Source organism: Truncatella angustata (assembly GCF_020726525.1).
Source record: "Truncatella angustata strain MPI-SDFR-AT-0073 chromosome Unknown BKA67scaffold_3, whole genome shotgun sequence".
NCBI classification, from domain to species: Eukaryota; Fungi; Ascomycota; class Sordariomycetes; order Amphisphaeriales; family Sporocadaceae; genus Truncatella; species Truncatella angustata.
This window is the reverse complement of record NW_025763383.1, coordinates 3833647-3860440: the sequence shown is the minus strand read 5'-3', so window position 1 is coordinate 3860440 and position 26794 is coordinate 3833647. Positions and strand designations below refer to the sequence as shown.

At 48.4% G+C, this 26794-nt stretch overlaps 9 protein-coding genes across 9 annotated transcripts; 4 read left to right on the top strand and 5 right to left on the bottom strand.

Moving 5' to 3' along the window:
- Nucleotides 1-1610: 1610 nt before the first annotated feature.
- BKA67DRAFT_658003 (uncharacterized protein) lies at nucleotides 1611-2808 on the top strand (the record flags this gene model as incomplete). The annotated part of the gene is made up of 4 exons (XM_046107203.1): nucleotides 1611-2006; nucleotides 2058-2511; nucleotides 2583-2717; nucleotides 2777-2808. The coding sequence occupies 4 exons, from the start codon at nucleotides 1611-1613 to the stop codon at nucleotides 2806-2808; spliced, it is 1017 nt and encodes a 338-aa protein (XP_045960386.1).
- Nucleotides 2809-3017: 209 nt separating this feature from the next.
- Nucleotides 3018-6136, bottom strand: BKA67DRAFT_535015 (uncharacterized protein; the record flags this gene model as incomplete). The annotated part of the gene is made up of 6 exons (XM_046099951.1): nucleotides 3018-3584; nucleotides 3663-4114; nucleotides 4286-4379; nucleotides 4472-4494; nucleotides 4537-5922; nucleotides 5971-6136. 6 exons carry the CDS (start codon nucleotides 6134-6136, stop codon nucleotides 3018-3020), a joined length of 2688 nt encoding a protein of 895 aa, XP_045960385.1.
- Nucleotides 6137-9362: 3226 nt separating this feature from the next.
- On the bottom strand, nucleotides 9363-9919 carry BKA67DRAFT_515857 (uncharacterized protein; the record flags this gene model as incomplete). The annotated part of the gene is made up of 2 exons (XM_046097759.1): nucleotides 9363-9650; nucleotides 9764-9919. The coding sequence occupies 2 exons, from the start codon at nucleotides 9917-9919 to the stop codon at nucleotides 9363-9365; spliced, it is 444 nt and encodes a 147-aa protein (XP_045960384.1).
- Nucleotides 9920-11165: 1246 nt separating this feature from the next.
- BKA67DRAFT_562679 (putative cytochrome P450) lies at nucleotides 11166-13225 on the bottom strand. Its single transcript, XM_046102623.1, has 5 exons — nucleotides 13003-13225; nucleotides 12857-12949; nucleotides 12734-12803; nucleotides 12329-12676; nucleotides 11166-12264 (listed from the first exon to the last, which is right to left on the bottom strand). The coding sequence occupies exons 1-5, from the start codon at nucleotides 13075-13077 to the stop codon at nucleotides 11357-11359; spliced, it is 1494 nt and encodes a 497-aa protein (XP_045960383.1). The 5' UTR covers nucleotides 13078-13225; the 3' UTR covers nucleotides 11166-11356.
- A 1257-nt stretch (nucleotides 13226-14482) lies between these two features.
- On the top strand, nucleotides 14483-15668 carry BKA67DRAFT_592165 (capsule polysaccharide biosynthesis protein; the record flags this gene model as incomplete). Its single annotated transcript, XM_046104808.1, has 2 exons — nucleotides 14483-14701; nucleotides 14826-15668. 2 exons carry the CDS (start codon nucleotides 14483-14485, stop codon nucleotides 15666-15668), a joined length of 1062 nt encoding a protein of 353 aa, XP_045960382.1.
- Nucleotides 15669-16051: 383 nt separating this feature from the next.
- Nucleotides 16052-16718, bottom strand: BKA67DRAFT_535011 (uncharacterized protein; the record flags this gene model as incomplete). The annotated part of the gene is made up of 2 exons (XM_046099950.1): nucleotides 16052-16320; nucleotides 16487-16718. The coding sequence occupies 2 exons, from the start codon at nucleotides 16716-16718 to the stop codon at nucleotides 16052-16054; spliced, it is 501 nt and encodes a 166-aa protein (XP_045960381.1).
- Nucleotides 16719-19776: 3058 nt separating this feature from the next.
- Nucleotides 19777-20873, top strand: BKA67DRAFT_676176 (uncharacterized protein; the record flags this gene model as incomplete). Its single annotated transcript, XM_046108799.1, has 4 exons — nucleotides 19777-19819; nucleotides 20029-20631; nucleotides 20665-20681; nucleotides 20712-20873. 4 exons carry the CDS (start codon nucleotides 19777-19779, stop codon nucleotides 20871-20873), a joined length of 825 nt encoding a protein of 274 aa, XP_045960380.1.
- A 1263-nt stretch (nucleotides 20874-22136) lies between these two features.
- BKA67DRAFT_516090 (uncharacterized protein) lies at nucleotides 22137-22937 on the top strand (the record flags this gene model as incomplete). Its single annotated transcript, XM_046097783.1, has 1 exon — nucleotides 22137-22937. One exon carries the CDS (start codon nucleotides 22137-22139, stop codon nucleotides 22935-22937), a length of 801 nt encoding a protein of 266 aa, XP_045960379.1.
- A 931-nt stretch (nucleotides 22938-23868) lies between these two features.
- Nucleotides 23869-25127, bottom strand: BKA67DRAFT_603913 (dynactin subunit 5). Its single transcript, XM_046105351.1, has 3 exons — nucleotides 24895-25127; nucleotides 24615-24844; nucleotides 23869-24559 (listed from the first exon to the last, which is right to left on the bottom strand). The coding sequence occupies exons 1-3, from the start codon at nucleotides 24931-24933 to the stop codon at nucleotides 24241-24243; spliced, it is 588 nt and encodes a 195-aa protein (XP_045960378.1). The 5' UTR covers nucleotides 24934-25127; the 3' UTR covers nucleotides 23869-24240.
- Nucleotides 25128-26794: the final 1667 nt, after the last annotated feature.

Sequence of the window (26794 nt, the reverse complement as noted above, 5' to 3'; positions counted from 1 at the left end):
GATGTTGTTCCGATATCAAAGCACAGCTAGCACAGCTTGACTCCAATATACCCTAATCTACGAGCTGGTTATGATAAGCTTTATGTAGCATGAATGTACACCGAGCCACCCACATACCCACGAAGTCGCAATAAAACATGCTATAGCACATCCATAATATAATCAATCAATTACATGTGTTCGAAGTTGATGTTTCGGTATGTGGCAGTTCGACGTAATACGTTTGCGAATTATGCCTTAATCCATGGCAGATGCAACAGCGACAAAGTCCATGGTTCCGTGCGCTTACCACTGCCACCGGTTTGTCTATCTCCATGCTATAGATATAAATAATACTGCCTTTGCCTTGCTTAAATAAAGTGGCCTTTAAACCTGTAATCGGTCGATGGTGATGATTAAATCCAGATGGGGTGAAAGGGTGAAGAAAAAGAAGGGCCTCGGCAGTTAGGATGGCCGAAGGTCCCGTAAATGTGACTGAAACACTACAAAATCTAGAATTCTCCCAGGAAGTCGTCCAGAGGTGCATGTTGTGACTAATAATCTAAGAAGATTATAAATTATCTACGGATTCAAGGCTCTAATTGCACTTCAATTCTGGACATGTCATGGCCGGTGTGAAATCAAGTTGTAGTGAAAATTCTGATTATTCAAATTTCGTACACAAGAAAAAGAAGCCATTGCGAAGAAGAGCGAAAAGCAAAATATTTCATTACAACCAGAATGTAGTTACAACTGAGGCTAGCGGTCTTGAAAGAATTTAGAGTTTATCAGCAGCATGACAGTTCATACTGATAGGACTGATCCCAGTGGTAAATCAGTCCAACACCGATCTTTTGTATGTAGGCTCATTCGACTGGTCGTAGTAGGTAAAACGGAGTTCAATTGAAATCACTTAGAACAATTCCAAGCAGGGCTGCCGATTTGCAGACTTTAGAATGAAGCCCAATGCTGACGATTGTCTGTCACAATCTGCAAGGTGTTGCGATCACGATACAATGGAGAAACCAAGATCAAAGCAAAAGCCGCGAACACTAGGCAATTATTATATGTCGGTCTCACTTTCGAAGATCGAGATGAAAGTCGACCGCGAGATTAGTTTGTGTGTATTTAAGCACAAGAAGAGCACGGGCACTTGCTATCAAGGCCGGACTTCTGGGGAAATGAGTGCTCATTAATATCTCGGGCACTTCTGGCGTCACCCAGATAGTGAAGGTATCAGGCCCTTGTCGTTGGTTGTACGTGAGGCTGCCGCCAAGTCCTAATCGAGGTTTTGCGGAAGCCGACCACAAGGAGCGCCCATAACAAATGCCGGTCGAGTATATCTTCGTTATCGAAGGTAATCCAGTCAAGCACTGTAGAGCGTTTCCGCATTGGGGAAATATATTGAGCTCAATAAGCGGCAGTTACTTGTTTCGTCCTGCGCCAATTGCCACTGGGTCTTGTGACAAGCCGGTCGACTTTATCCGGGAAGGTCTGGTATCGGCAGAGAGATACCAGACTTGCAAATCCATCCTCGGACTATATCAAGATCATCGTGCAAGACTTCGAGAAGGAAGCTTTGGAATCTTTCCTCTTGCTCATCCATATTCATTTTCAGATCTCGAGTTATCATGTTGCTCCTGCTACCCCTTCTATTCCAACTCGTCGCAGCACAGGAGCTGATGCGGTTCGGCTGCTCCCAGCTCACTATCGACCAAATTGACCCTCTAGTCGAGCCCGGCAATGTTCCCTCGGCTCATATGCATCAAATTGTGGGAGGCAACTCGTTCAACGCAAGCATGACCCCCGCGCAGCTCGACCCGCCCACGGCTGCGACCTGCACGAGCTGCACTTATTCTGAGGACTTCTCCAATTACTGGACCGCAAACGTGTATTTCAAGGCCCGCAACGGGACTTTCAAGCGGGTCCCGCAGGTCGTCAATCTCGGTCTCGGTGTCAAAGCCGGCATGACCATCTACTACATCCGAGGATACCAGGCCAGTGCCAAGGTTACTGCTTTCCCCAAGGTAAGCCATCTGAATTTCGGCTTGGAAATACGTAGCTGATCTCATGTTTAGGGCTTCCGCATGCTCGTCGGAGACCCCATGAACCGCGTCGCCGGCAAAGTTCCGAAAGGCCTCTGCTGGCGCTGTGAGGCCAACATGCAACAGAACCCCTTTGGTGGTGCCCCTTGCACAGGGTCCGACACACCTGGCTTCCCCCAGCAGGCTTGCAACGGCGGCTGGCGCATGACAGTAACCTTCCCATCATGCTGGGATGGAAAGAATACGGATAGTCCTGATCACCGAAGCCACGTTGCCTATCCTGCATCCGGCACTTTCGAATCAGGTGGTGCCTGCCCGTCCACCCATCCCGTCAAAATTCCGCAAGTCATGTACGAGGGCATCTTTGACACTCGACAGTATAACAACAAGGCAGACTGGCCCACTGATGGCACTCAGCCCTTCTACTTGAGCATGGGTGATAACACTGGCCATGGTATCCATGGAGACTACCTCTTTGGCTGGAAAGGTGAGGCCGCGTTGTTTTTATGAACTTAATATGTTTTCTTGGAGAATCAGTAATTGACATTTCCATTTCAGATGACGCTCTCCAGAAGGCTATGGATACAAAGTGCGCTGGCGATAACTGTGCTGCACTCAAGAGACAGAGTGATGCGCAAGCCATTGCTTGTACAAAGGCCCAGGCGTCCAAATATGATATTGGAGACACTCAGTGTAAGTTTTCTTTGACGCTTCAATCTAATACGTTTTAGAGTACTGACGTTGTTTGGTAGGGCTCAAAACGCTACCTGGAGCCACTATGTAGATGCAACAATGTCTTCTTTTTCTCCCGTAAGAGATGTGTGGATGGAGAATGACCTGGATGCGATATAGAATAAATGAAACTCAGCAGGTGAAATATATTACCCAGGTCAATTCGCGCTTACTCGACGCCTTGACATGCATTCTTACTGTTGTAAACTTCTGCATTGAAAACCCCAGCGGAGCCCAAGTTTAAACGAAGTGCGAACATGCTTAAACAAGCGGCGACACTGCTGTCATCCATAAGAGAGTAAAAGCGCCCTGAGATGGCATCGCTCCGGGTGGTAATCCCTGAATGCGGTGCTGAAGAAGGACACTATAAGTGAAATTCTTGATGTTTCTGCCATAATTTGCCAACACGGCCACCGGAGAGTTGAAGTTAGCACTGTTATTAAACCCGGCGGCTCTGTTGTGGTATAAAGTGATGAACAGCTCAGAGTGGAGCCGTGTCAGGTTGTTGAAGCCGGTCGCTAATAGCACAGAATCCGGGAATACCGTCTGCAGCACAGGTACGTGAGCTCGTATCGTCAGCTCGATGGCCCAGGCCATCACATTATACAGCGTCCAACCGACGTGCTGGAGTGGAGACTGCCGGCGCGCAAGATCCAGACAAGTTTGGAAGTTTACATAGCCCCTGTGAAAGGTGGTCGGTGGCCCAAGTCCAGGACATCCCGCGAACTGGTATGTTGAGTTGTTCCACCAAGTCGTCACAGCGTTTTGACGAGCGAGGACCTCAGCAGGGGTGCCGACACCTGGATCGTGCCATCGCGTATCTTGGAACTGCCAGGGTGAGTCTGTTAGCAGTAAGAATTTCAAAACATAGTCATTGAAGTTTCAGCTCCAATCTGCATCACGTACCTCTCGATCATAAACACTCATGGTGTAAATATCCGTATTGATAGAACCTCCTTTGTGTCTATGGATGATTATCAAATATCGGTACCGGGCCAAGACGGCTCCAGAAACACGGTTGGGCGTAGCTGTCATCGGTGTCCAAATGCAATCAAGATCGTCACGGAGTAGACCAGTGGCTTGAGCCCTTAGGGTTTTTGGTGATGTTACGATCGCTACTGGAAAGGTATATGCCCACACTCGACCAGGAATCGCCTGTTGATTGGCATTCATTAAGTTGACGGCTAAGTGTACGGAATAAAAAGGCCTGGTGGGATGTGCTAAAAGATGACTCAATTCCCTGAAAAGCGTTTCAAGTTCATCGCCCTGTCTTCGAGTGATACTCGGTATGTTCAGCGCTGGAGAAACTGCTGCATTTTCGAATGGATATGGGTGGTTCCAGAACCCCGGGAGTTGACCTGCCATGGTTGGTAAATGAAAAGAGTCCAGTGAATATATTTTCGTGGTGTGAATGGCAGAGAGTAGCAGACTGGGATCACAACACACGCACCAGCTGGTTGTGAAATTGTAAGCTTTGTCCTTGGAATCCACATTGCGCTACATTTTCTTATTAGAAAGGATAAGCACACTGAGTTCAACGCTTTGTTCACTATTCGCTTGCATCGAAGATGCCGCTTTGTCACGATTGTCTTTGCGGAGCTTGAGACAGATGCCATTGTGGTTCTATCAGTAATTGTGTTAGCCGGTAGCACTACTCAACCAAGACGCATGGGTGCACCGCAATAATTGCAAACTAAGTACAAAATATCCCTCACTCCTATGACTAAACTGCTTCTCCCTAGTGGTATGGTAGTCATGGACTATCATCTGCGATACGGACGACGTCGATATTTCTTGGCCTGTCGACGTTTCTCAAGTACTAATGGGTCCTTCTGTCTAGTGATGATGGAGGCACGTTGTGTCTTGATTTCTGGAAAGAAAAGATGCTGATTACAGGTGCGATAAAAGTATTCACGAATCGCAAGGCAGAGCCATGCAGTCATGATGTACCCTCCGATGAAGACCATCGAGTGAGATGAGTCGTCAATCGCTTCGTCGACCGTCTCGCTATTCATTTTGATAGTTGACTGTGAACCTAAGCCCGCATACTTTTCATCAAGTATCTTAGTGACTAGGTTGAGTAGTTCAGCCAGTTGATCAAACAGCTTCTTGACGTCCCTGCTGTTACCAGGTTGTATGAAATCTCCATAACTTTCATGATTGTCTTGGTAGTGGAACACTGACGTGGATGCGTTGGCACGAAGAGCTTGAGGCTCTACAGATCTGCATTCACAGTTTTTATGGGTTGAGGACAAGACCGCCTTTTTGGCATCTGTACCCATTGCTGTCCATTCGTAAAGTGAGGCAAGATTGAGACAACCCCATCGTTGAAGGCCACGACAATACTTTTTGCGACATTCATTTCGCATGCAGTTGCCATATTGCATTTTACACGACATAAAATTGCGGCGGCAGGTATCGAGGCAATCGTTGTAAGATCTATGACATGCTCCGAAATTAGAGCCAGTAACAACGTTGATGCCGCCTTCGAACCTAGATTCGTTTGACTGAGATGGTTTTGTATCTTTGCGTGTGAAATGCGTTTGATCGTCTGGATAATGCTGGTCTGTGTAGATTCCCAAATCTGCTACTTCCAGGCGGTAGACTAAGGACGGCAGTAGGACCAAGCTGTAGTGAGGCAGGCTCTTCCTCCTTGATGTGTGGGCTATCGTATCGTTCGCCACAGAGTCTATCGAATTGCTCGATGTGTTACCAGGCGTTGTTGAGTTGTAATGTGGCGAGTGTCGCTTTACAACGAGGGCACCGTGTTGTATGACCAGTGTAGAAGAAACAATATCTGGAGCATCCAAGAGAATTCCTCCCTCACAAGTGTACTTGAAAACGGAGGTAATAATAAAGCATCCACAACCGTCTGCCCAAAACCAGCCCCTAGATCTCGACGTGGTAAGGACAACCTCTCCATCGAGATTAATTGCGACATATGAATTGCTTAGCTTGAGATCGTAGTTATCTGTAGATGACTCTGCAGGCTTTTCGAAACGAAAGTGAGGTATAGGATCCACAATCTTGGTCGCTTTATGTATACTGCCACTGGCGTTGATGAATGGGATACCGTCATTAGGGTCTAATAGACTAAATGTGAAGTCAGGGTGCAACGGGTCTTCCAGACAGCCATTTTGATTCTGGATCAGTGTTATATGGTTCTCTAGAGGACTATTAGCCTATTTTCACGCAGATAATTGGGTGAACGCACCGGTGTTTGACGTAACCGAAGGGGTGTCGTTTATAGAGTCGCTGGGTGTAGATGTATGGACTGGAAGCTGGGAGGAGTTCGGACCAAAAGTGGGAGTTATATATGATGCATCGGCTCCGACAAGAAGTAGCAAGATATAGAATAGTACGCCATACAGACATGACATGTTGGCTATTCTTGGTCTTTGGAATACGAGCGATGGTTGTTTTGACAGTCGTGTTGTTGGGATTGCTCATGGGGGCCGATGAGTTTGGGAAGACAAAGGGCGTAGATTAATTGGATTCCGTGACTTCCATAGTTTCAAGTTGCCAACCCTTCTTGCGAAAGGGATGATGGGGGAATATTGTGCTTTTGGATTGACGGTTTAAGCAAGAGCGATCTGTGGCAGAACGGCCATGTCATCGTGCGATGTCATGTTCAGCGCAGATACTTATCTCGTCCCAAAATTGATTTTGCCGAGCAGAGCAGAATGAGAGGCGAACCAAGGCCAGCCATGTTCTCTGAACGTACAACTGATTTCCGACAGTGATCTTGCGCCTTGCATCATCTTGCCGTTTGCAAAGGATTCGAGGAGTTCAAATAATATGTAGTAAAAAATCACCAACGTTTCGTTTTCCCAAGGCAGTTCGCATCCCACTGCATGTCGTGATTTAGTGCCAACGCCGCTAACTTTGACCCTGTAACTTTCCCCATTCCTGTTCCTAACGATAGTTAAATAGAACATCGTTGACACGAATACAGCTACCACCAACATGAGACTGTAGTTAGTTATGCCACGTAAGGCATTGTAAGGGCCTTGAACTCATCGTCGGTATCAAGGGAAAAACTCCATTACATTCGCCATGCCCCAATTGAAATGCTTTACTATGATATTTTTGTATATTGAACATCTTATCTCTCGTATTTTGCAATCTGGAGGGGCCGGTTGTTATTTGCAACCACTCGCCTGGTGCAGATTCAAGAGTTTATACATGCGTTGATTGACCATTTATTTTGTTTGGCATGATCAACGGGACATGAATGGGATTTCCATCCCTGTTTGATTGATGTGGGAGAGGGTTTGGTCTTCAAGTTTGGGATCAGCATCGTTTGTGAGGTGTAATGTTGATCAGAACACAACGTCATCTACTGTACGCCTTAATGGCGGTAATACACTGCGTTGGCTAACTTATGAGGACATATCACATTTATTACTTCTTCTTGGCAGTATGACGGTGCTCACTAAGCCGCTCGTTCTCATCGCACCCTTGACGACTGATCGATGTTCGTTTTGTATTTTCAGTTTTGAGCAGATACACACCGAGCTCTGCCACGCGCAACTCACAAATTGCACTTTCTTTCTACATGTGCTTCCATAGGTTAGTATCTTGTATCACTCAATTCTATAGAGAGCTTGTCTTACTCACCATAGCCGTGTAACGAATAATGTTTGAAAACTACCAATCACGCACCGCCACAAAAATTGCGAGGTACAAGTTTTATGCTTTTCTCTTCCAGCCGGAGTAAGTGTTGCAAGCTAAAAAATACTTGGCACTGAAAGCCAGACTCAACGCTTTTATCTGACACGACTGCGAGATGGGCCAAGGGTTTATTGATGCGATCCTATAGGTCTTTATTGAGCACAAGGATTGCTATCGTGACGTCGATTCGAACTTTTGGGTATCTCAAATGAGATCCATCTGAGGTACTATCCAGCCTTTCTCCCATGTTCCATCCTAAACCAGCCTAGTTCCTCGATCTTCAAGCCCACACGTTGACCCGGGCTTCACACCTGTTACACTCGCTTTCACTTATCAAACCGTGGGCTTGGAGGCTCCATAGCGAGTAGGTCGTCTAGCATGTGTGTGCGTCCTTGCAATCCTGGACGCAACAGGTTGACAAGCCGCATGGATAGCAGTAGCTGCGCGCAGCGAGAGCCTCGACCTCGGGTGCGCCACGCTCATAGATGAGGACGACTTTGTTGCCGTCGACTGTTGGGGCGGCCGTGGCCAAAATGGCTGAGAGCGTGGCAAGTACAACAGAGAACTGCATTTTCTTGACTTATTTACCAACGTCTGAAGCGTTGAGTTGTTGTGTGGTTTTGGGTTTGCGCCGCCGTATCTCGATCACAGGGAACGTGAAAAGCTGTAAGAGTGAGGGGGCTCAATTTAGTTCTGAGTAATTTGCGTGTTAGAAAAACAATGCAAAGGAGGGAATATCCCTTCTTTATATAAATTTCTCGCAAGGCACCAACTCGCTACCATCATCAAGTCCCAAAGTTCTAAGGCCCATGCTGGTGTTTCTCCTGGCTCCTTGTGTCTTATTCTCGATAGCCTCACTCGCTATACCCGTTTTGGGGATGACAACATCACTTTATTGTTGTCACAACATCGGTATAAACTGAAATGCAAGCAAAATGTTATAATCGAACCACTTGAAAAGGAGCAAGCATCTTGGAGACCAAGGATTAAATCCTTTTAATGCAGTGTCTTAAACGCCTTTCCTGCTACGGCTCGCGGAGCCCGCTATCCCGCGATCTAGTGATGCGCGGCGAATCCTTCAGCTATAGCCTTGGAGATGTGAAGATATCGTATGGATCATGTAAGGCTTAGTATTCTACCCTCCCCATCGCAATTGGATCATGACTTATGTATGCACTACCCGTATATTCGGAATAACACCCGTGTCCGCCTAGCGTCGACATCACACTAGCAATTAGCGAGTGGTTATGTAGCGAAAGATCGTCGGATCAAGATTCAGTAACGTTGGAAAAGATTACTACATCAACTTTCTGTAGAATAGAAATTTCTTTTTGCCCGATGGTCTAGGTATAGTCTCGGTATGATCTTTGCAAGCCCGATACGACGCCGGATGCGCGGCTTGATCTTTCCTAGCGATTCGAACCGATCGTGAAGTGCAACTGCGAAACAAGACAAACAAGATCCCAATCTCGCATCGTGAACATATTTCGGGCCGCTATTTGTGTCACAGGCCCCAGGTCCACCAATGTTCGCAATTGCGTTGTAGAACACCTTCAAGCATTGGTAAAGTATTGGCTGGGGGTGGGGAAGAAATACTAGCGTTTCTCTCTAATATAACAACGTATCATGAAACAATTTCGCCGGAAGTCGTGCAACACGTGAGGCCGGTAGTCTTGGTCGAGCTGGAAAACGTTTTTGACGATATCGAACGAAGCATGCAAGCTCGGCTGTACGCCGATTTATGAGCTAGCAATCTCGCGACCCTGTCCTCAATAGCATCTCCGGTCATAACCCTCCACATTATCCATCTCACACTTTTAATGCCTTGTGCTCTTCAGGGTCTTGCATTCGTTTTCATCAACAACGCAACGATGAGCCTATAACGAATATATCAACTTTGCTTGTCTGCGGTGCCTATGGAGATATAACGACTTACCCATATAAGCCCAACACCTCACCGAAGATCAAGATCAACACCATGCCGACAAACACCTTGTCCTGCTCCATAAAGCTTCGCACACCGTTGTCTCCTACTACGCCGATGCAGTAGCCGGCCGCTAGCGAGGTTAGGCCGACCGACAGACCACTTGTGAGGTGTATTATGCCGCTAAACAGACTGTATACCTGTTGGGTGGGTGGAAACATGTCTTGTCCAATGAGCACGGCGATGACGAGGGAGTATACCGCGAGGATCCCTGACATGATGATGGGGATCAATGACTAGACGGAACAACGAATTTCAGCATATTGATACAGAGCTCCACTGCAGCTGTGTGCTGTCGAAATATGTTTGATCTCTAGAGGTGGAGGGTGGGTTCAAGGATTTGCCGAACCTTCATGATGAGGTCCGGTCTATATACACCGACGTTGGCGATGGCGGTGCCGGATTTGGCCATACCATATGCCGCTCCCATGCTTCCGAAGATCATCGCCGATGCTATCCCGGCCATGCCAATGAACGGCGCAAAGGACACGATCGGTGAGGACATGGTAGGCGCTCCGAAAGGACGTCACAACCGGTGAAAAGATTTTTGCACAGAGGAGAGTTGCGAAAGTGTAGGGTAATACTGAAGTTCAATATCCTTGCTCTCTTGAGCGGCGCTCTCTGCGATTAACCCCAGAAAGCCATGAATCCTACGCTGTTCATACGAATTGACGTCAGGCCCGCCATAAACTGTGAATCTGACAAGCTGGCATATCCAGGCACCCATAAAGCGAGTAAGCGGCTGCCTGATGCAGCTCTGGCGTAAGATTCATGGTAAGATCCATAAGCGAGAGCAATCTCGATGCACGACAAAGTACGTGTAAGCCAATCGGATAGCCTAGGATTTTTGGGCAGATCTAGCTGATAAAGTGCATCACCTCATAAGTACTGATGGCTTTATCATGAACTCAAAGAAGCCGCGCTTGTCACTTTAACTAGCCCTCGATCGTGACAACATTGAAGACTGCTGAGAACTTTGGAATGTGTCGGCTATGTTTCTGGTTGACGTTTTCCATCATTAATCCATTCAGCGGAATTACCACGCAGCACTTTCGCCGTACAATGCTGGTCGCAAATCACATCGTTTATTATTCCATGTAAAACGACTGTCGATGTGATCAAGGGCTTTGGACGTAGTTCTGCCACCCTTCTGGATCCCAAGCATATTGCGGAGCATATGACCAGATGGGTGGAATCAGTGGATCTATTCCACTGCCCATGACTCCATCCTAGATGGTGAAGGGGGTGCACAGCCTGTAGACTCCTCTCAAAGCCGGTACGTAGCTACGAGATCCGGGTAAGCGAAAAAGAGGCTGAAAGCAATATATAGCGGAGAAGAAAACCAAGGCTGCACACTTCGCGCGCGCTGGCTGCGGAAAGTTCTACGTTCACGCTTCATTAAAGGAAACTGCTCTCTGAGGGTAATCCTGCTCGATTCAGCATTGTACTTGCTCTCAGCTTGGCTGGGCCTTGCCCAGAAGTCAACATTAACTTGGAGTGCGTTCGTGCGCGGGGATTTTGATTCTGAGTACATATACCTGTACTTATGGGTTATGTTTTACGAATTGGCGAAAAACAAAGCTGCTAAGAGGCAGTTTTCAAGTGCTTCATAAGTCGTAATTCAAATGAACCTTAGCCATTAAGTGTATCATTGATAAAAGAATATGACGAGATCGACTTAGAATGGAATACATATATTATATTGTAATTGGACCACCGCAGCTACTGTATCACGGCAAAATGTTTTGGCCAGAAATATGATCAATCTCTAAAACGAACGAACTTTGCTTATTTAGGTACCAACTTCAATATCACGACGGATATGTAAGTGGCCATCACAGTATTTGAGGGATTTAAGGGGGAACATAAAATTAAATTCCACAATATAGGTATTCGATGACTCGATCGGACCTAGACATGGCGAATGACTTCCCTAACTCAATCAAATACTCCTCTCATGAAACCTGACCATGAGCTCCGGCCTAGCCCAAAGCAGATAAAGCTTCCCCTGGCTAATGAGATCGACATCGGGGTTCATAAGCTCCCAGTCAAACGTGTATACTAACTTGGCCATCACTATTCGCATCTCGAGGTATGCCAGCGTGATACCCAAACAAGCTCTCGGTCCGACGGTGAAGGCGAATCCTCTCAGAGTCTCCGTCATGGGATTCTTCTTGTCAATCCAGCGGTCGGGCAGAAACACATCGGGGTCGTCGAAGCTGCGCGGGTCGCGCGACATGAGAAACATATCAGTCGAGACGATGGTACCCTTTGGGATATACTCGCCGTCGACATACTCACCTGGCGAGTCACGCGGAAGACCGAAAGCGGCAGGCGGACAGTAGCGCAGCGACTCCTCGATGGCAGCATTCAAGTAGGGCAGGTGCGCTGTGGAATCGCCCGTGATCTCTTCCCGATTCCCAAAGGCGCCTCGCACCTCATCTTTCAACCGCTGTAGACACGCCGGGTTCTGAGCCAGGAAGCAGAGCGCGCCACTCATTGTAGTAGCAGTCGTCTCCGCACCCGCTATGATAAGGACACTGGCGTTCGCGGCGAGCTGCGCCTCGGACATCTTGTCGCTCTTGAGGACGTGAGAGAAGAAGTCGTGCCGGTTAGTGTCTCCCATGGCTACACGTTTGCGCGTCTTCTCCAGGGTGAGTTTCGTGTGCTGCCTGAACATGGCGGCCCTCCGGTCCAGGAGTATCAAGGGCAAGGCGAGATAGATGACTGGCAGGCGCTTCAGAAGGGCGGGTAGGATCTGGAAGTAGTTGGCTTGCATGATCACAGATGCCCAGAAATGTGTCTTCCCCTTTTCGACGGCGTCGAACGATTCGCCGAATGCTAGTTCTCCTAAAAAAATCAAGGGTCAAGAGCTGCTGGGCTGATAATACGCAAGAAAAAGGTAATTACTGACCTGCGATATCGAAAGTAAGCCAGCCCATGGCCTCCACCATGTTGATACCATTGTCGTTTTCTTTGCTGCGTTGCGTGAGAAGCTCGATGAAACGGTCAGTATATTCATGAATGAGGTACTCCTGATCCCTCAATGCTCTGGTACTGAATCCTGGTGCAAGGTGTTTCCGCTGCTCGGCGTGCTTCTTCGGGTCGATGATGAAGGACAGCCCAGGCTCGCCGATACCACTGTACAAGTATGGGCTCTTATTGAACAACATTCGACCTTTGGTGGGCTGCGAGTATATATCTCGGAATGACTGTGGTGTGACAAAGACCAGATCATTGGGAGCGATGCGGACGATATCCCCTAGTCGATATGAGATCAACATGGTGGGGGTAAACAGAGCGGATGGCGCTTGCTTACCATATTTCTTATGCACATCTTGCATGATGGGAACCCAGTTTCCGCTTGTAAAATTACGCGCATACCAGAACTATCGAGCGTCAACAAAGCGAGGTAGGATGAGTCACGATGGATCACGCCTACTTGGGTGATGGCTGCAAGACGCGGCCCTGGATATTTAGCCAGGGGATGGAACCATAATGTGTAGATGACCCAGAACAACAAGTAGGTACATAACTGACGTTTCTTAGCAGATGAGGTCACCGGGAAAGGGAACACAATGACATTACCGCTGCTGCCAGGAGGAAAGTAATTGATATGGGCCTAGCGATCTCAGCCAAGGCTGCAAGAAGCGTTGATACCATCACGGTTGGTTTCTGAGACAAGAAAATTCAAGAAATGGAGAGTGGTGACCGTTACAGCCTTACACGTTAAGATAGCGGCGCGAGGACAAGCTCACTACAGATGAGATTCTTTTGATCGAGACCGAGCTGTGATATTGTATACTTTATATACACGCATATGATGATCTATTGTTCGCGTTGCTTAAAGCTGTTGCGCCATACATTTTGTATTTGTATCCTTAGGTAGGGGCCAACCTGCCCCACGAAAAATAATTTGGCCCAGTATCCGTCATTTTGCGGAGGGACCTGATGGGGTATTATGATTGGGACCAATGACAAAAGAATGTATGTGCCCCCAAACGCGTTGACTTCTATCATCCATCACTGATCGTGCCACTTCTCTGGGGGCCGGCTCGGGGGCCGGGTTCAAGCCAGTTGAAAGCCGTAAAAGAGCCAACAGCGCCAGTAGAATATGCAATAACTTATAGACGAAGCGACTTAGAGAGCTTGGTCTGGAGTGAATGCATGAGGACCATCGCACTGGGAAGAGGGCCTTTCTAGATATGGTGTTGGTGATTGTTGTTGGCTGTCAAGCAACGCGCAATTGATCCATGGGACAACACCCACTTGAATGAGTCTGACGATCAAGATACCACGTTCCAAGCGAACTCTCTGCCGGGGGCTGAAAATGGTGTGACGGTTAGTTTGGTAGATTTGCAGTCGTCCATCGAAGGGTTTGCATATGTAGGTAATCCGATGCCAGGTTTGAGCATTGGACTTCTCATATAGGCAGCATCAAGAGATCATATCGCCGGAATAGAGTTTGACAGACTCAAACAGGGATACCCATTGCCTGCACGTGACGGTGCAATGCCGAAGTTTAGCGGGAGTGGCCATCCCAGTATTCCCAGTGTACCGGAGTAAAGTCTAGTTACCAGAGATCTATTCAAGACTAAGTTAAAGTACTCCGTAATCTTACAGTAGACTAACCTAACCTACAGCAGTTGCTAGACCCGATAAAGTCAAACCTCGGCTCGAGACCACATGGCGGATTCAATAAGGGAAACCGACCCCCGTTGGAAATCACGAATTTCCCGTCGATTCTGATGGAATGCTTACTGTCGCACCGGAGCCGGTTGACCTTCCCTTTATACTAGATTTCTTCGCTCATTTTTGGGAGGGATCTCCCCGGATGTCCCTGTCGGCAGGTCACGGTGTCCTTGCCAAGTGTACTACTACCTTCCTTTGCCATCTGCGATCGCTCCCGCTGTGGATCATTGCGATTGCCATCCTCATCTTCGGCGCTCTTCGATCTCGAGTCGCAACCCAGTGGGCGACACGCAAGCCTCAAGTTCACGACAACAGCAGAAGCAGCAAGACATCACCGCCGCAGTCGTCTGGGAAAGCGACATAGCAATACCTGAACATGGTTTCCAGCGCCGCCTATGCGAAGCCTATCTCCAGCATCGCAAAGCCCGTCCTGTTGCCTCTCTCCATCGCAGCCCTCGCTTATGCCGCTTACCAAGGCCGCGCAAATGGCATTGGGCTCGCGAGGCAGTTCTTCACCGGCCCGGGCAACAAGAGCAGGATCTTTGCCTTGTTCATGGTGGTATACAACTGGAAGAGTCTACCTCTAGCATGGACTGTACGTTTCCCGCCCATCCGTCGCTTCCCACCCGCCCGTATGCTCCTTTTCGCTGCCATGCAATGCTCATCAAGATTGATTACGTTACGAACACGCAGCTGACAACGCGACCACAAAAAAACAGGTCCGCATCTTCAACACCATGATCCAGCACCTCTTCGTCCGCCCCTTCCACGCCCATGGGCCCGAGGTGCTCTTCCACCCGGTGATCTCCACGACGCACGTCTCCCTGCTCGAGGTCGACTACAACATCCACAAGTCCAACAGCACCTACTTCGCGGATCTCGACGTGTCGCGCTCGCACCTGGCCTCGCACCTGTTCGCGCGGGGCATCCGGGCCCTGGGGAACAACGAGCAGACCAGGCTCGTGCTGGACCCTTCGGATCCCTCCCGCCCCGCCAAGGGAAGGTTCGGCGTCAGCCTCGGCGCCGTGCACTGTAGCTTCAAGCGGGAGCTGAAGCCGTACCAGCAGTACGAGCTCTGGACCCGCGTCCTCAGCTGGGACCGCAAGTGGCTGTACCTGGTGACGCACTTCGTGGAGGCGGGGACCGTGAAGCCCAAGAGCTGGGACGATGGCGGCTCGAGTCACGGCGGCACGAGCGACGAGCCCCAGGAGTGGGAGAAGAAGATCTTTGCCACGGCCGTCTCCAAGTACGTATGGAAGATGGGCAGGCTCACGGTGCACCCGGCCGTCGTCATTGAGGCTAGCGGGTTGCTGCCCGCGAGGCCCGACGGTTGGGTGAGTACACAGAGTAGTGGCATGGTCACGCCCGCCGAGCCGGTCACGGGCAACACGGACGAGGAGGCCAAGGAGCATGATGCGCAGGCCGGATGGGACTGGAGAAGGGTCGAGAACGAGCGCTTGAGGGGCTACGAGTTTGCCCAGCATTTCGCGGCCGTGGATAACCTGGCCGGACAGTTCGATGCCGGCGAAAACGGAGCTCTGGGTAGATTTAGTCTCGGCTGAGCTATGCAACAAATGCATCGATGCATTGGGACGAGATGACATGTACGAGTAGGGCGGGTTGTCAAATATGGATGGAAACGACTTCGATAACGAGCTGGCACGATGTAAGGGACGACATGATAGACTTTGTGAGTCGTAGAATTTGGTATTTCGCGTATAGAGCTCATAGAATAGATACGTTGAACACAATGGTACACATCATAACCTATGTCTTTATGCCGTTTTTTCTTGTATTTCTCTTCTTTTCCTGACCTGATTGACCGTTGTGGTACAACATATACGGGGAACGTAAACGTGCGCCCAAATCTCCCGCTTTAGCAAATTGGTATCATATCATCCCCACGACTTCCATCGCGTATCTCTAATCATACACCGTGAGCGATTTACAACGCAAAAGCCACAACAGCGGCGACACCGGCCAGCACACCCATTTCCACGCGACCAGCAGCAGCGGCGGTCGAGGCAGAAGAGGTGGCGGAAGAGGAAGTGCCGGTGGCAGTGGCGGAGCTGGCAGCAGAGCCGATAGCAGACGTGGCGGACGAGAGAGCAGAACCGGCGGCACCTGTGGCGCTGGTAACAGCCGAGTTGACGGCAGAAGTAACGGCGGTATAGCCAAGGGAAACGCAGATCTCACCAGAGATCTTCAGGGCGGCTGTGAGTGTTCTTTGTCAGCTTATATCTTACATGCTTACGATTCAAGGGTACACCACGAGCACTATGTAATGAAATACATGTGATGATTATCGTTGAACGCCTTGCACTGTGGGAACTGATTGTGAAGGGAAAGGTAGAGACAGAGAGACAGGGAGATGACGTACTGGCTTGGTCAGCGACGGAGCAAGCAGATGAGACACAAGGAGTGGCAACAGCCTGGAGCTCAGTTGCGTTCTCGCATTGGCACTTGTAGTCGGTGATACCGCAGTTGACCTGAGTGGCCGAGGTGACCAGGCAGGTCAGTGCGCAAGAGGGAATCTGAGCAACGAGGCTGTTGACATCGTCGGCGGCGACGGCGGCCGCGAAGAGAGAGAAGGCAAGGTTCTTGAACTGCATTTTGGCTGATTTGCTGTTGTTGGTTGTCGTGGGTATATTGGAATGAAAGACGGACGACGAAGAAAAGACAATATTAGTCGAAGAGGATTAAGTAATATGATTGTAGAAGGAATGATCAAGAAGGTACTCTTTCATGGGCAAAATTTGAAACGATGGGGAAGGGAGGCAAAGGATATAAGACCCAAGGACCGATACCTCTAAATCAAGCTTTAATTCCAAACAAGCAAAGGAGCCCCTGCCCCTGACGTTCGACCAAACTCAATCCACTGGGGATCCCAAGAGGATCTTGCCCATTTCGATCGAAACCCAAGACGTGTAGATGGGGGTGAAGGACGTTGAAAGAGCTGCCGGGGCACCTTGTCGGGGAACTTTACATGGTCGCAGTCCACATGGGTAGCTTCCTGCAGGTTCCCAATTCTCTAGCTCTGACCAACACAATCCTAATACGACAGAGCTGAACAGCGCGGCCGATGGAAAACGGGAAGGGCAGTAAGAGATTGGAAACTGACGGCGTGAAGCCATTTTCTTCGCAGATCCTAAGACCAGTATCTTTCAGGACGTGCAAGCTCGCAAGACAAAACACCGCCGCATCTGAGCGTGCGGTAGTCTCGACGTAGCACGAATCGCTTCATTGCACTTAACCCCACGTGGAGCGTGGCTATCGGGAGACTATCCGAAGAACGAATAACAAAGAACATCAGGGCATCAAGCTCCAAGACTGCCGTTGCAAAAGTAATTACCTTCACAGAACGGTGCATGCCCCCTAGCTTGCTTTCACCATACTCCACCGTCGACAATTGACTTGTCGGCTTCCTAATGTCTCATGTGTACAGCTTTGAAAGCTAAAGGTCAATAGAATTGAGATGATCAGTCGAGTTTGTCGTGGGGTAAGAGACGTGCCTAGAGTTGCAAGGGTAATAAGCTGAATGGATACCGGGGTCATCGGCCTCGCTAGAAGCTGATTCGTTCCATCAAGATTATGCCCAGCGCGGTTTGGACGCAGGGGCATTTGCCGTCGCCACTCTAGTGATGCAACGATAATGCATGCTTAAGAAGATGGGGTGCTTTTTTTTTTTAGTGGGCTTGAGCATGAAAGATGGTGACCCTGTCTGCCTGTGACCAATACGCTCTGTCAAGATTTTGACCTTCGTTCTCTCGACTTTGGAGGTTGCCAACTAACGCTGAGAGGCAATCGGAACTCTCGTGTACTCGCATTACAGCACTACTACTCCGCTAGTGGTGCCGTTACGGTTGAGATGCTGAGAATTGCATTTAGGGCATCTCTTTTCAAATTGAAGATCCGAATGAGATAAAAGGATTTTAGCGTCAGGTACGCGAGAGACACACAAAATGCACAGATCACAGCTGCTTGGGCTTGTGCTTGGGCTTGGGCCTCCCGCCTCTCATGTCCTAGCGCGCCAACACGCGCACGATCTGCACAGCAATATTGGTGAGCACTATGTAGGTACTAATTTCAGTGGAGGTGCCACCCTCTGAGCCTAACTGCCTCTTTTGATTTTGTAGGTAGTCTGTGCTGTGGTCCCTCATTTTGGTGAAGCTTGACAGTATGGTTACCAGGGTTAATGACCGGCAATTGCTGGGTGCATACTTGTCTTGCTGATCAACAGTCTATCATCTATCAAAGCATCCATCCTCTCTATATCTCATGGGATCGCGTTTTAATATCTCTTGTTCGTAGACCGACTCGAAAGCTACAGTTCCAATCAGATAGGATGCCGCCACGCAAATGCTCTGACCTAGGTTAGTCCCTACCGAAAGGTTCAACGGCTCGTCCCTAAACCTTCGCGATGCCGTACTTCTGCAACTTCAAAAGTGCAAATAGCCTTTTCTTTTACAATTTAACTTGGGCTAGAAGTCTTCTAGTCGTGTACCAATTGCATCGGTTATTCTACGGCGTACTTTACTCAACTAATCTACCGGTAGGTAATTTGTCAAAAAGGTTGTTGGGCTTCTACTTCTGGACCCCGTGCGCCGCTAAAGTCTAAGATCTAAGTTGAATAGCTCCTGCCCTTTAACTACTCACGACGGGCACACGTTCTTCCAGAAACCGTGCGGTGTCCTGCTTGATCAAATAGATACGATCGTCCTAGACTTCTCTGATATATGTCTTGAGCTTTCCGAAATGACTCTTCGACTGGTCGAAGCTAGGCGGGTAAGAGGGGAGGTAAATTACACACTAGACCAGGTTAGATTACTCCAATATCACTGCATAACTGTAAGACATCTTCTGGTGGTGCAACGACGCATTAGCTATCACTAAAGAACATATAGGCACATATTATCTACCGCAGCATGCCGGCGGCTCCTTGATGAAAATCTGGAAGATTTCGGCATCAGTGTGCATCTCGTACTAGTCTAGGTTGGTGTACTCAGAAACGCGTAAGGTTATATACTGAGTTAATGGCGTCGAGTTCTTTGTAGAAAAAGGGACAGTATGTCGTTGACGCATAAAGGAGGTTTAAAGTAAGTTTGGCAAGCAAAGCTGGTAACATAAGCAGAGTGATGGCCTTGGGTCGTTCCAAACTGTTCGAGGGTGTTATACATAGTCGTTTCGTGAAGACGTTGGTTTGGTCAGGGATGACCTGCGGTGCCGGCCGACACTTTTCACTATCTTGTCGTCTGTAATCTTATTTTTCGCCTTGTTTCATGGCAGGCTGAGCGTGGCTCCGGTTTGAGGCCATTGTCCTTCCAGAAGCCATAGGTTTGGGAAATTTCGATATTGGGGCAGGACTGCATAGCCACTCTGATATTAAGCAACTACGAACAACACCATAAGAGAAGATCTACTTTGGGATGTAGCTCGGATTTCGGCGATATTTCATCCGATAAACAATGATTAGGCTTCTAGTATGGTATCAGGCCTTACTGTGTAAAAAGTACAGTGGGGCAGGTTCTTTATTACATAGAAGAGGTACGAACCTTTGGGTGCCATAACGTGTCGGAAAAACACCCCTGCTTTCGACCCGGTGCCTGCTCCGTGGTGGTCTCTTACCCTCCCTACTGTACCATAGTACAAAGTATAACAGATGCCTTCTTCATGACCCACTTTCCCTCTCCACTCCACAACAATAAGCGTAACGGTTCGTGCTACAGCATTATATTCTCTACAAAACCCCGCGTCGTTCCGTCTCAAATGAGAAACTCAAAGCGGCGTTGAGGGGGAAAAGGGCGGAATCACAGGCAACATCGGATACAATACAAGACAACAAAGAGCAGCCAGCTAACGACCACTGTTTATCTTCGTTCCGACCCATTTCAGCCAGTCCGTCTCTTTCAACTTCCGGACAAGTCCTACCATTCCCGGATGGTATCAAAGTGTGGCATGATTGTCCCGATGCTAAGATCGACATCTGTTTTGTCCATGGTATAACCGGCAACCGAGATACCACGTGGACTGCTCCTGGACGAGCAATAGCATGGCCACCTGACTTCCTACCAGCAAAGCTCCCAGAAGCTCGGTTGCTTACATTTGGCTACGATGCATATATTGTCCAGAAGACGGTTGCATCATCCAATCGGCTCGTCGACCATGCCGCGAACCTCCTTAACGACCTTACAAACGAAAGATCGTCACCGGACGCATCTCGGCGACGAATTATCTTCGTTGCTCATAGTTTGGGTGGTCTTGTTTGTAAGGAGGCCATCTTACAATCTCGAAACAACCCTGAAGTACATCTCCGCAGGGTCTTTGATTCTGTTATCGGGATCGCATTCATGGGAACGCCCCATAAAGGATCATGGATGGCTGATTGGAGCAAAATTCCCGCTTCTGCTCTCGGGCTCGTGAAGTCTGTGAACAAGTCACTTCTAGAGATTCTGGAAACGGACGATCAGTTGCTCGAGTCTATCCAGTCTAGGTTCTGGTCGATGGTTCGAGAGCTTCGTGAGAATAGTAGGCGCATGGAGGTCACATGCTTTTTTGAAGAACTTTCCTTGCCGGTTGTGGGGAATTTGGTATGCAAGGACTCTTAGACACTTGAAGGTTATGCAGCAATTAGTATTCATGCGAACCATTCGAATATGGTAAAATTTGGGTCCGAAGAAGAGACTGGCTTCAAGAGACTTCTTGGAGACTTGACTAGGTGGGACAAGCATGCCAGACCAGTTCTAAATGATCAACAAAATGTGAGCTGAACTATGATGCATGAATAAGCGTGCACCGGCGCTGCTAATGCAGTTAGATAGGCGACATATCATTATGCCGTCCCTCTCGAAACTGTGGTTACTTACACTGAGCGAGACGTGCTATCGCAGGAACTTGAGGAGAAAATACGAATACCGCACAAAAACGCCAGTGTCCCATTTGCTGTTGCTATTTACGGGCTAGGCGGTAGTGGAAAGTCTCAGCTAGCACTCAAATACGCCGAGTCCCATCAGAGTCGATACAACCCTATTCTATGGATGGATTCAACTGATGAAGAGGCGGCACGTTCTAGTTTCAAGAGATGTGCTGTAGAGCTTGATCTTTCCCAAGACCAGACTGAAGAGGAAGGTCCAATGCTTTTGAACACATGGGCCGTGCAGAGTGTGCTCAGATGGCTTCGCGACCGAACACGGGCAGAAAGTGAATGGCTGGTTATTGTCGACAATGCTGATGATTTCAGTTGGGGAATCAAACAGGTAATACCAAAGGGAGAACAAGGAAGTATAATCATCACGAGCTAGGACGACCAAAGTCCTAAGCTCGTTACAGCGGGCTGCGAAGGCATCGCTATTGGTACTATGTCGCCGCTAGAAGCGACGGCGCTTCTTCTTCAACACCTCCCATGGAGTATAGACTCAGCACCTAGTAACATTCGAGAGAATTGCGAAGAATTAGTACGAATCCTTGGATACTTACCACTCGCTATCGACCTCGCTGGAGCTTACATCAGTAACGATCCCTACCCAAGACAGGCCGTGGTACAGTATTTGTCCGACTTCACCATGCACCGCAATGAGCTTCTCCAAATGAATAGTCTTCGAGGGTTGCTACCTACAGAGAAGACGGTGTGGACAGTTTGGGACAAGACTCTCCAAAAGATCACGGATGAGTACCCATATTTGCAGACCCGGATATTTCTAAGTTTCCTTGCGCGCTTCAAAGGTACTATCATCAAGGAGGAATTGTTCCGTCTTGCAGCTCTTGGTTCTCGTTACCTCTCTGATGAACTAATTGCGGGAATACCTGCTAGGCTACAAGAACTTCTGACAGTTCATGATGGAATTTGGGACAGCTTTCTGTATCGTCAGAATCGTGATGTATTAGTCCGCTACAGCTTACTACAGCGAGTGGATGGTGACTGGCCTGGCGTGACTATGCACGGCCTGGTCCAGTTGAGGACGCTACGGAGTGACCAAAGTCGGCAATGCTCATGGTCGTACGTGGCTTTCATGACCGCCGCGTGCCGTCAGGCTATGGAGGATGAACGGCGACCGGAGTTCCGTCGACATCAAACAATACATATTCCAGATATTCCTGAAGACTTCGACAAAGGTATAGGGACAGAAAAGCATGATGCTGTCATGTCCATGCTAGGTCGAGTTTATCTAGATGAACATCGGTTAGAGCAGGCCGAACAGTTATTTGTATTGGCAGTAATGACTGGCAAAAGAACACTCGGGGCGGATCATCCTCATACGCTAGGCAGTATGCACGACTTGGCATTAAAAATTAAAGACCAACAACAGTGGGAGGAGGCCGAGCAATTGTTTATACAAGTGATAGAAACGAATAAAACGAAGCTCGGGGGGGATCATCCTCGTACGTTAATCAGTATGCATTGCTTGGCACTAACGCTTATGAACCAGCAACGGTTGGAGGAGGCCGAGCAATTATTTACACAAGTGATTGAAACGAGTAGAACTAAGCTCGGGGCGGATCATCCTCATACGTTAAACAGCATAAACTACTTAGCGTCGACGCTTTTACGCCAAGGAAGATGGGAGAAGGCCGAGCAATTGTGCATACAAGTGATGGAAACGAGTAAAGCGAATCTCGGGCCGAATCATACTCTTACGTTAAGCAGTATGGTCAACTTGAGTATCGTTTGGGAACATCAAAACCGGACTACTGAGGCTATCGAATTGATTACTCAGTATATACAGGCGCGTAATCGGGTTTTTGGAGCTGAATATCCGCATACTACATTAATACTCTCTATATTGCAGGATTGGCAAGCGAAAGAGCTATATAACCATAAATATATCGAAACATAGTGGCGAATGATTGTCGTGGGCTGGAGAAGTGGGCTATATCATTACATTTCGGGGTTTTCTTGCCTTCAAATCCGACCTGAAATACTGAAAATGCTTTGATCTAGGATTGTATAGTTCTGTTTGCTCTTGTCTATACTACCATTCAAAGATTGGTCAAATCCACAGCTGAACTGTAGCAAATGTTGGCAATAACGTGTGGATCCAAGCTATCAACACTTTGGGGTAGAGATCAGTGCCCCCAGATTTCTCACTTTTCTCAACTTCAAGAGCGTAATAGACTTTTCTCTCTACGATAAATTGGGTTGTGGCGGTTTTGTTGGGGAGGTAGTCTGCGCCGATGGATGTCGATAGAGTGTCAGTTTATGAAAACAAGAGCCTTAAAGTTGTCGTCACGCTAATAGCCCCGGCAGGAAGTTAGACACCATGATCGGACACTCTAGAGTAAGCAAATGCACAGTCCTAATGTAACAATATGTGATTTTTACAAGATTCTATTTAACGGATGCCTGAAGTACCTCCCTAGGGCAACCCCGTTAGGTAGCCTCCAGTGTAACTGTGAATAACTCTGTCTGTTGGCCGTAATACCACACTCGACCAATATAAATACCATTGATCACCATATGTTACTTTCCATTACAATTATTACTCATGTATGTGCCAATCGTCGCCCAAGGCGGAACTCGGGATGAGAGGCTTCATTGACAGATCGGCAAGTTCGTCCTTACATTTGTCACACAACTCGCCTAGATACTTACGAATACGTATTTCTCCATCGTCTAGACACGATTTTGGTTGGTCGTCCTTGCACGAATCTGAGCAGGGCTCCTTCACCACCTGTGTTTTATTCTCCCCATAGCACTCCGGACAAAGCCATTTGAGATGGTACGTTTCGCACATGGCCACTACCAACACGAAAGGACTGCGGTAGTTTTATCTAAACGGAGATGAATTAGCTCTTGCAAGTTAGAATACGATTGAGTTGCGAGGTATGGTGCTTATGATTTCTTTTATTCAGAGACCTTCTGGCTGGTATAAAAACTGGCTCGCTCTTATCTCGTTACTGAGCAATGCCATTCGTTATTGCTTTGTCTCTCGCTCTACTTTGTCCACAACAAAGAAACAAATTTCTCATCAGGACCACAGACTTGAAAGACATTGTTTGTTTTCGAAGTCTACACTCGTCCATAGTTCAAGCCTGGGTCTACATGCTTGTGAGCAAAGCGCGTCTTTTTTCGAACATCCATGCTTCAAACTCCTAACGCCATGCTTCAAAAGAAACCGAACAGTTGTTCTGCAGTATGACTCAAGTAATAGCAGGCGTTGCAGTAGTTTTGACCGTCTTGTACAAATCCCTCAACTCAAAGGCTTCATGTCCACCCTCAGGCACTTCGCCTACAATGCGAGCTGGCTGGCCCGCAACTATACTGAAGCTGGGGATGACCATGTTGGCCGGGATGATGGTTCCATCCAGTATCCGGACATAATCCTTGATGATGGCGAACTCGCCGACCGCAACGTCGCTGCCGATGTGCACGTGACTGCCCACCGTGGCTGCTTGAACGACAGTGCCCTCTCCGATGTAGACGTGATCGCCGAGCCGGAGTGGCATGAATGTGAAAGCGCTGCACGCAATAGTCAGAATAGAGCATGGCAAGATCATGTCAGGGGCTTGCTTACCCCTTGTAGATGCGTCCTGGTGGGCGCAGACAGCACCCTTTGCTCAAAAAGCAGTAGCGCCCAATGAATACGGAGGTGTTGCTACCGGGTGCATTACCAGTTCCAGGCGTAGCTGTGCGGGCGAGATCACCACGGATCATGGCATCGGGCATGATGACGGTCTTGCCGCCAAGCATGATGTGCTGTGTCCCGATGAGGGTGGCCTTACGGTTGACCTTGTTGCCGGTGTCCTTGGCATTTCAATCAGCATAAAACATTCGAACGAGAGGCGCTAACTTACCGTCTCGATCCATTCGCCTTTTGGTGCTTTCCTCGACATTTTGACAAATGTGGCTGATGTTGCTGCCCCCAAGATTTCTGTCGTGATGGTGCACTAGTTGTCACCTTGTCGCGTACACCGCAGCTAAGAGTGCGACTCAATAGTGGGGCATCGCACTGGAGTGAGTGGGTGGTACTGTATGTCGCGTCTAATCTCAGTCTACTCTGAAGGCAACGGAGTCTTGTCAGCTTGAGTCTAAAGTTCTACCGTCACAGTCTGATTTATCATCTCTCCACCAGCAGAACACGATCAGAACACCATTGGAAGCGGACTGGTCCGTCCACTTCCTCACATTGGTCAAGTCGATGCCATGGTTTTTGTCGCAATTCCTTGCCTGTTTGCAGCTGGCAGCAGGCCGCCGGCTTGATCTCCTTCGAGGGGGATAAGTGGAGGCGCTAGACTGTGACAGCCCATGGAGACGAGACGGGACATTTGGAACATTTTGGAACGTCAACAAAGGCGCCCGACAAGATGTGATATGGTTTTTTTTTGTTTTTTTGTTCTTTCTCTCCGTCCCACACGTATGGTCCAATGGGCAGCATTAATGTGTTGTCGGGCCTTTCAACGATTGGTGTATTTCGGCATCAGTATACCTTGAAGGAGGCTATTCAGATCAAGGGTCCACAGCTTGACAGACGGTCAAGCTCCTTTTTCCAACCGCGCTCAGAGCCACTAGGTTACAGAAGTAGCCTCAGAAGTGCGGCTTCCCATCTTGTCACCATTACGCAAAGCGAACCTCCAAATCTGCGAGAATGTGTTGCAATCTGTTCCAGATGAGAACGTGGATCGTCGCTCCTATGCATTCGATGCCACGTAAGTTCTTGACAACCACACCGAATATGAACAATACCTGTAGTTCTTGTATGTTCTGCTCAAAGTTACTTAGCTAACCTAATTGACAGAAATATTTGCTCCTTGTGGTTTTGCGGATGGGCAAATATCTAATCAAAGACTTGCTGTCAGGCTACCACGAACATATTGAGTTCTGCAGTCACTTCAACGCATCTATCCATGGAACAATCTTGCTATACGGCAGCGAAGATGTTCTCGTCCTCATTGTCAAACTTTTTCGTCATTAGAGGGAACCAATTGCTCAAGACCCCGGTGGGAAGTATAGAGGATGCATAAGAGCAGCTCAGAACACACGCCGTGGACCCCAATGACGCGAAAGCTTCGAGTGCAAGAAATTCACAAAGGACACCCCTATTCTTGACAACGATAACCATGATTTACCGTTTCATCGCGTCTCTTCGGTTGGCAGCGTGTTGTTCAGCTTGCGCAGGCGGGCCAAGCAAAGGATGAATGCGACCAAACTGGACGTCTGCAATGTGCGTCCAATGCGAAACACGTTGTCGAAAGATGACACGATACAGCACTAACTTATATGAGTATTTTGGGTTGGGAATTCCTTTGCTGTTGTCGCAGTGCAATTAGTTGGTCTAGGCGCTCCAGCAGAACCGACATACGATGTAGGTACTTGGGTTAAGCTAAACCTTGGTAGTCTCAGCGCAGTCCCCAGTGGGTGGGGACACTCCTTTAGCGCGAAGATGCCTTTAGACGGTTGGTCCGCAACGTGAGATGTTTCAGCTGATCTCAACGGCAGCGATCCGAAGTATCAAATGATTTCATGTCCAGGTTTAGTATCACATCGATGGAGGCGCAGGGCTATTGCATGTTTGACGTGTATGTGGACCCTTCTGTCCGTCATGGAACTATTGAAAAGCTTTTCCCAAGTTGTTTCTGGAGATCATCCACTACCTTAATTATTCGCCAAGCAGCAACACAAGGGGCAATGGTTGGATATTGACTTCTGGTTCTCATCGCGCCTTGCTAACACTCATTTTTGGTGCATTGCCTGGAG

What these genes read in the sequence shown, in the direction of transcription:
- BKA67DRAFT_562679 (XM_046102623.1), bottom strand. Translation starts at nt 13,077, where the DNA reads ATGGTATCAACGCTTCTTGCAGCCTTGGCTGAGATCGCTAGGCCCATA. An exon ending in CTTTCCTCCTGGCAGCAGCG is followed by an intron (nt 12,950 to 13,002) that starts GTAATGTCATTG and finishes AAGAAACGTCAG; the next exon opens with TTATGTACCTACTTGTTGTT. An exon ending in GTCTTGCAGCCATCACCCAA is followed by an intron (nt 12,804 to 12,856) that starts GTAGGCGTGATC and finishes GACGCTCGATAG; the next exon opens with TTCTGGTATGCGCGTAATTT.
- BKA67DRAFT_603913 (XM_046105351.1), bottom strand. Translation starts at nt 24,933, where the DNA reads ATGTCGAGGAAAGCACCAAAAGGCGAATGGATCGAGACG. An exon ending in AAGGCGAATGGATCGAGACG is followed by an intron (nt 24,845 to 24,894) that starts GTAAGTTAGCGC and finishes TGAAATGCCAAG; the next exon opens with GACACCGGCAACAAGGTCAA. An exon ending in CCAGGACGCATCTACAAGGG is followed by an intron (nt 24,560 to 24,614) that starts GTAAGCAAGCCC and finishes TATTGCGTGCAG; the next exon opens with CGCTTTCACATTCATGCCAC.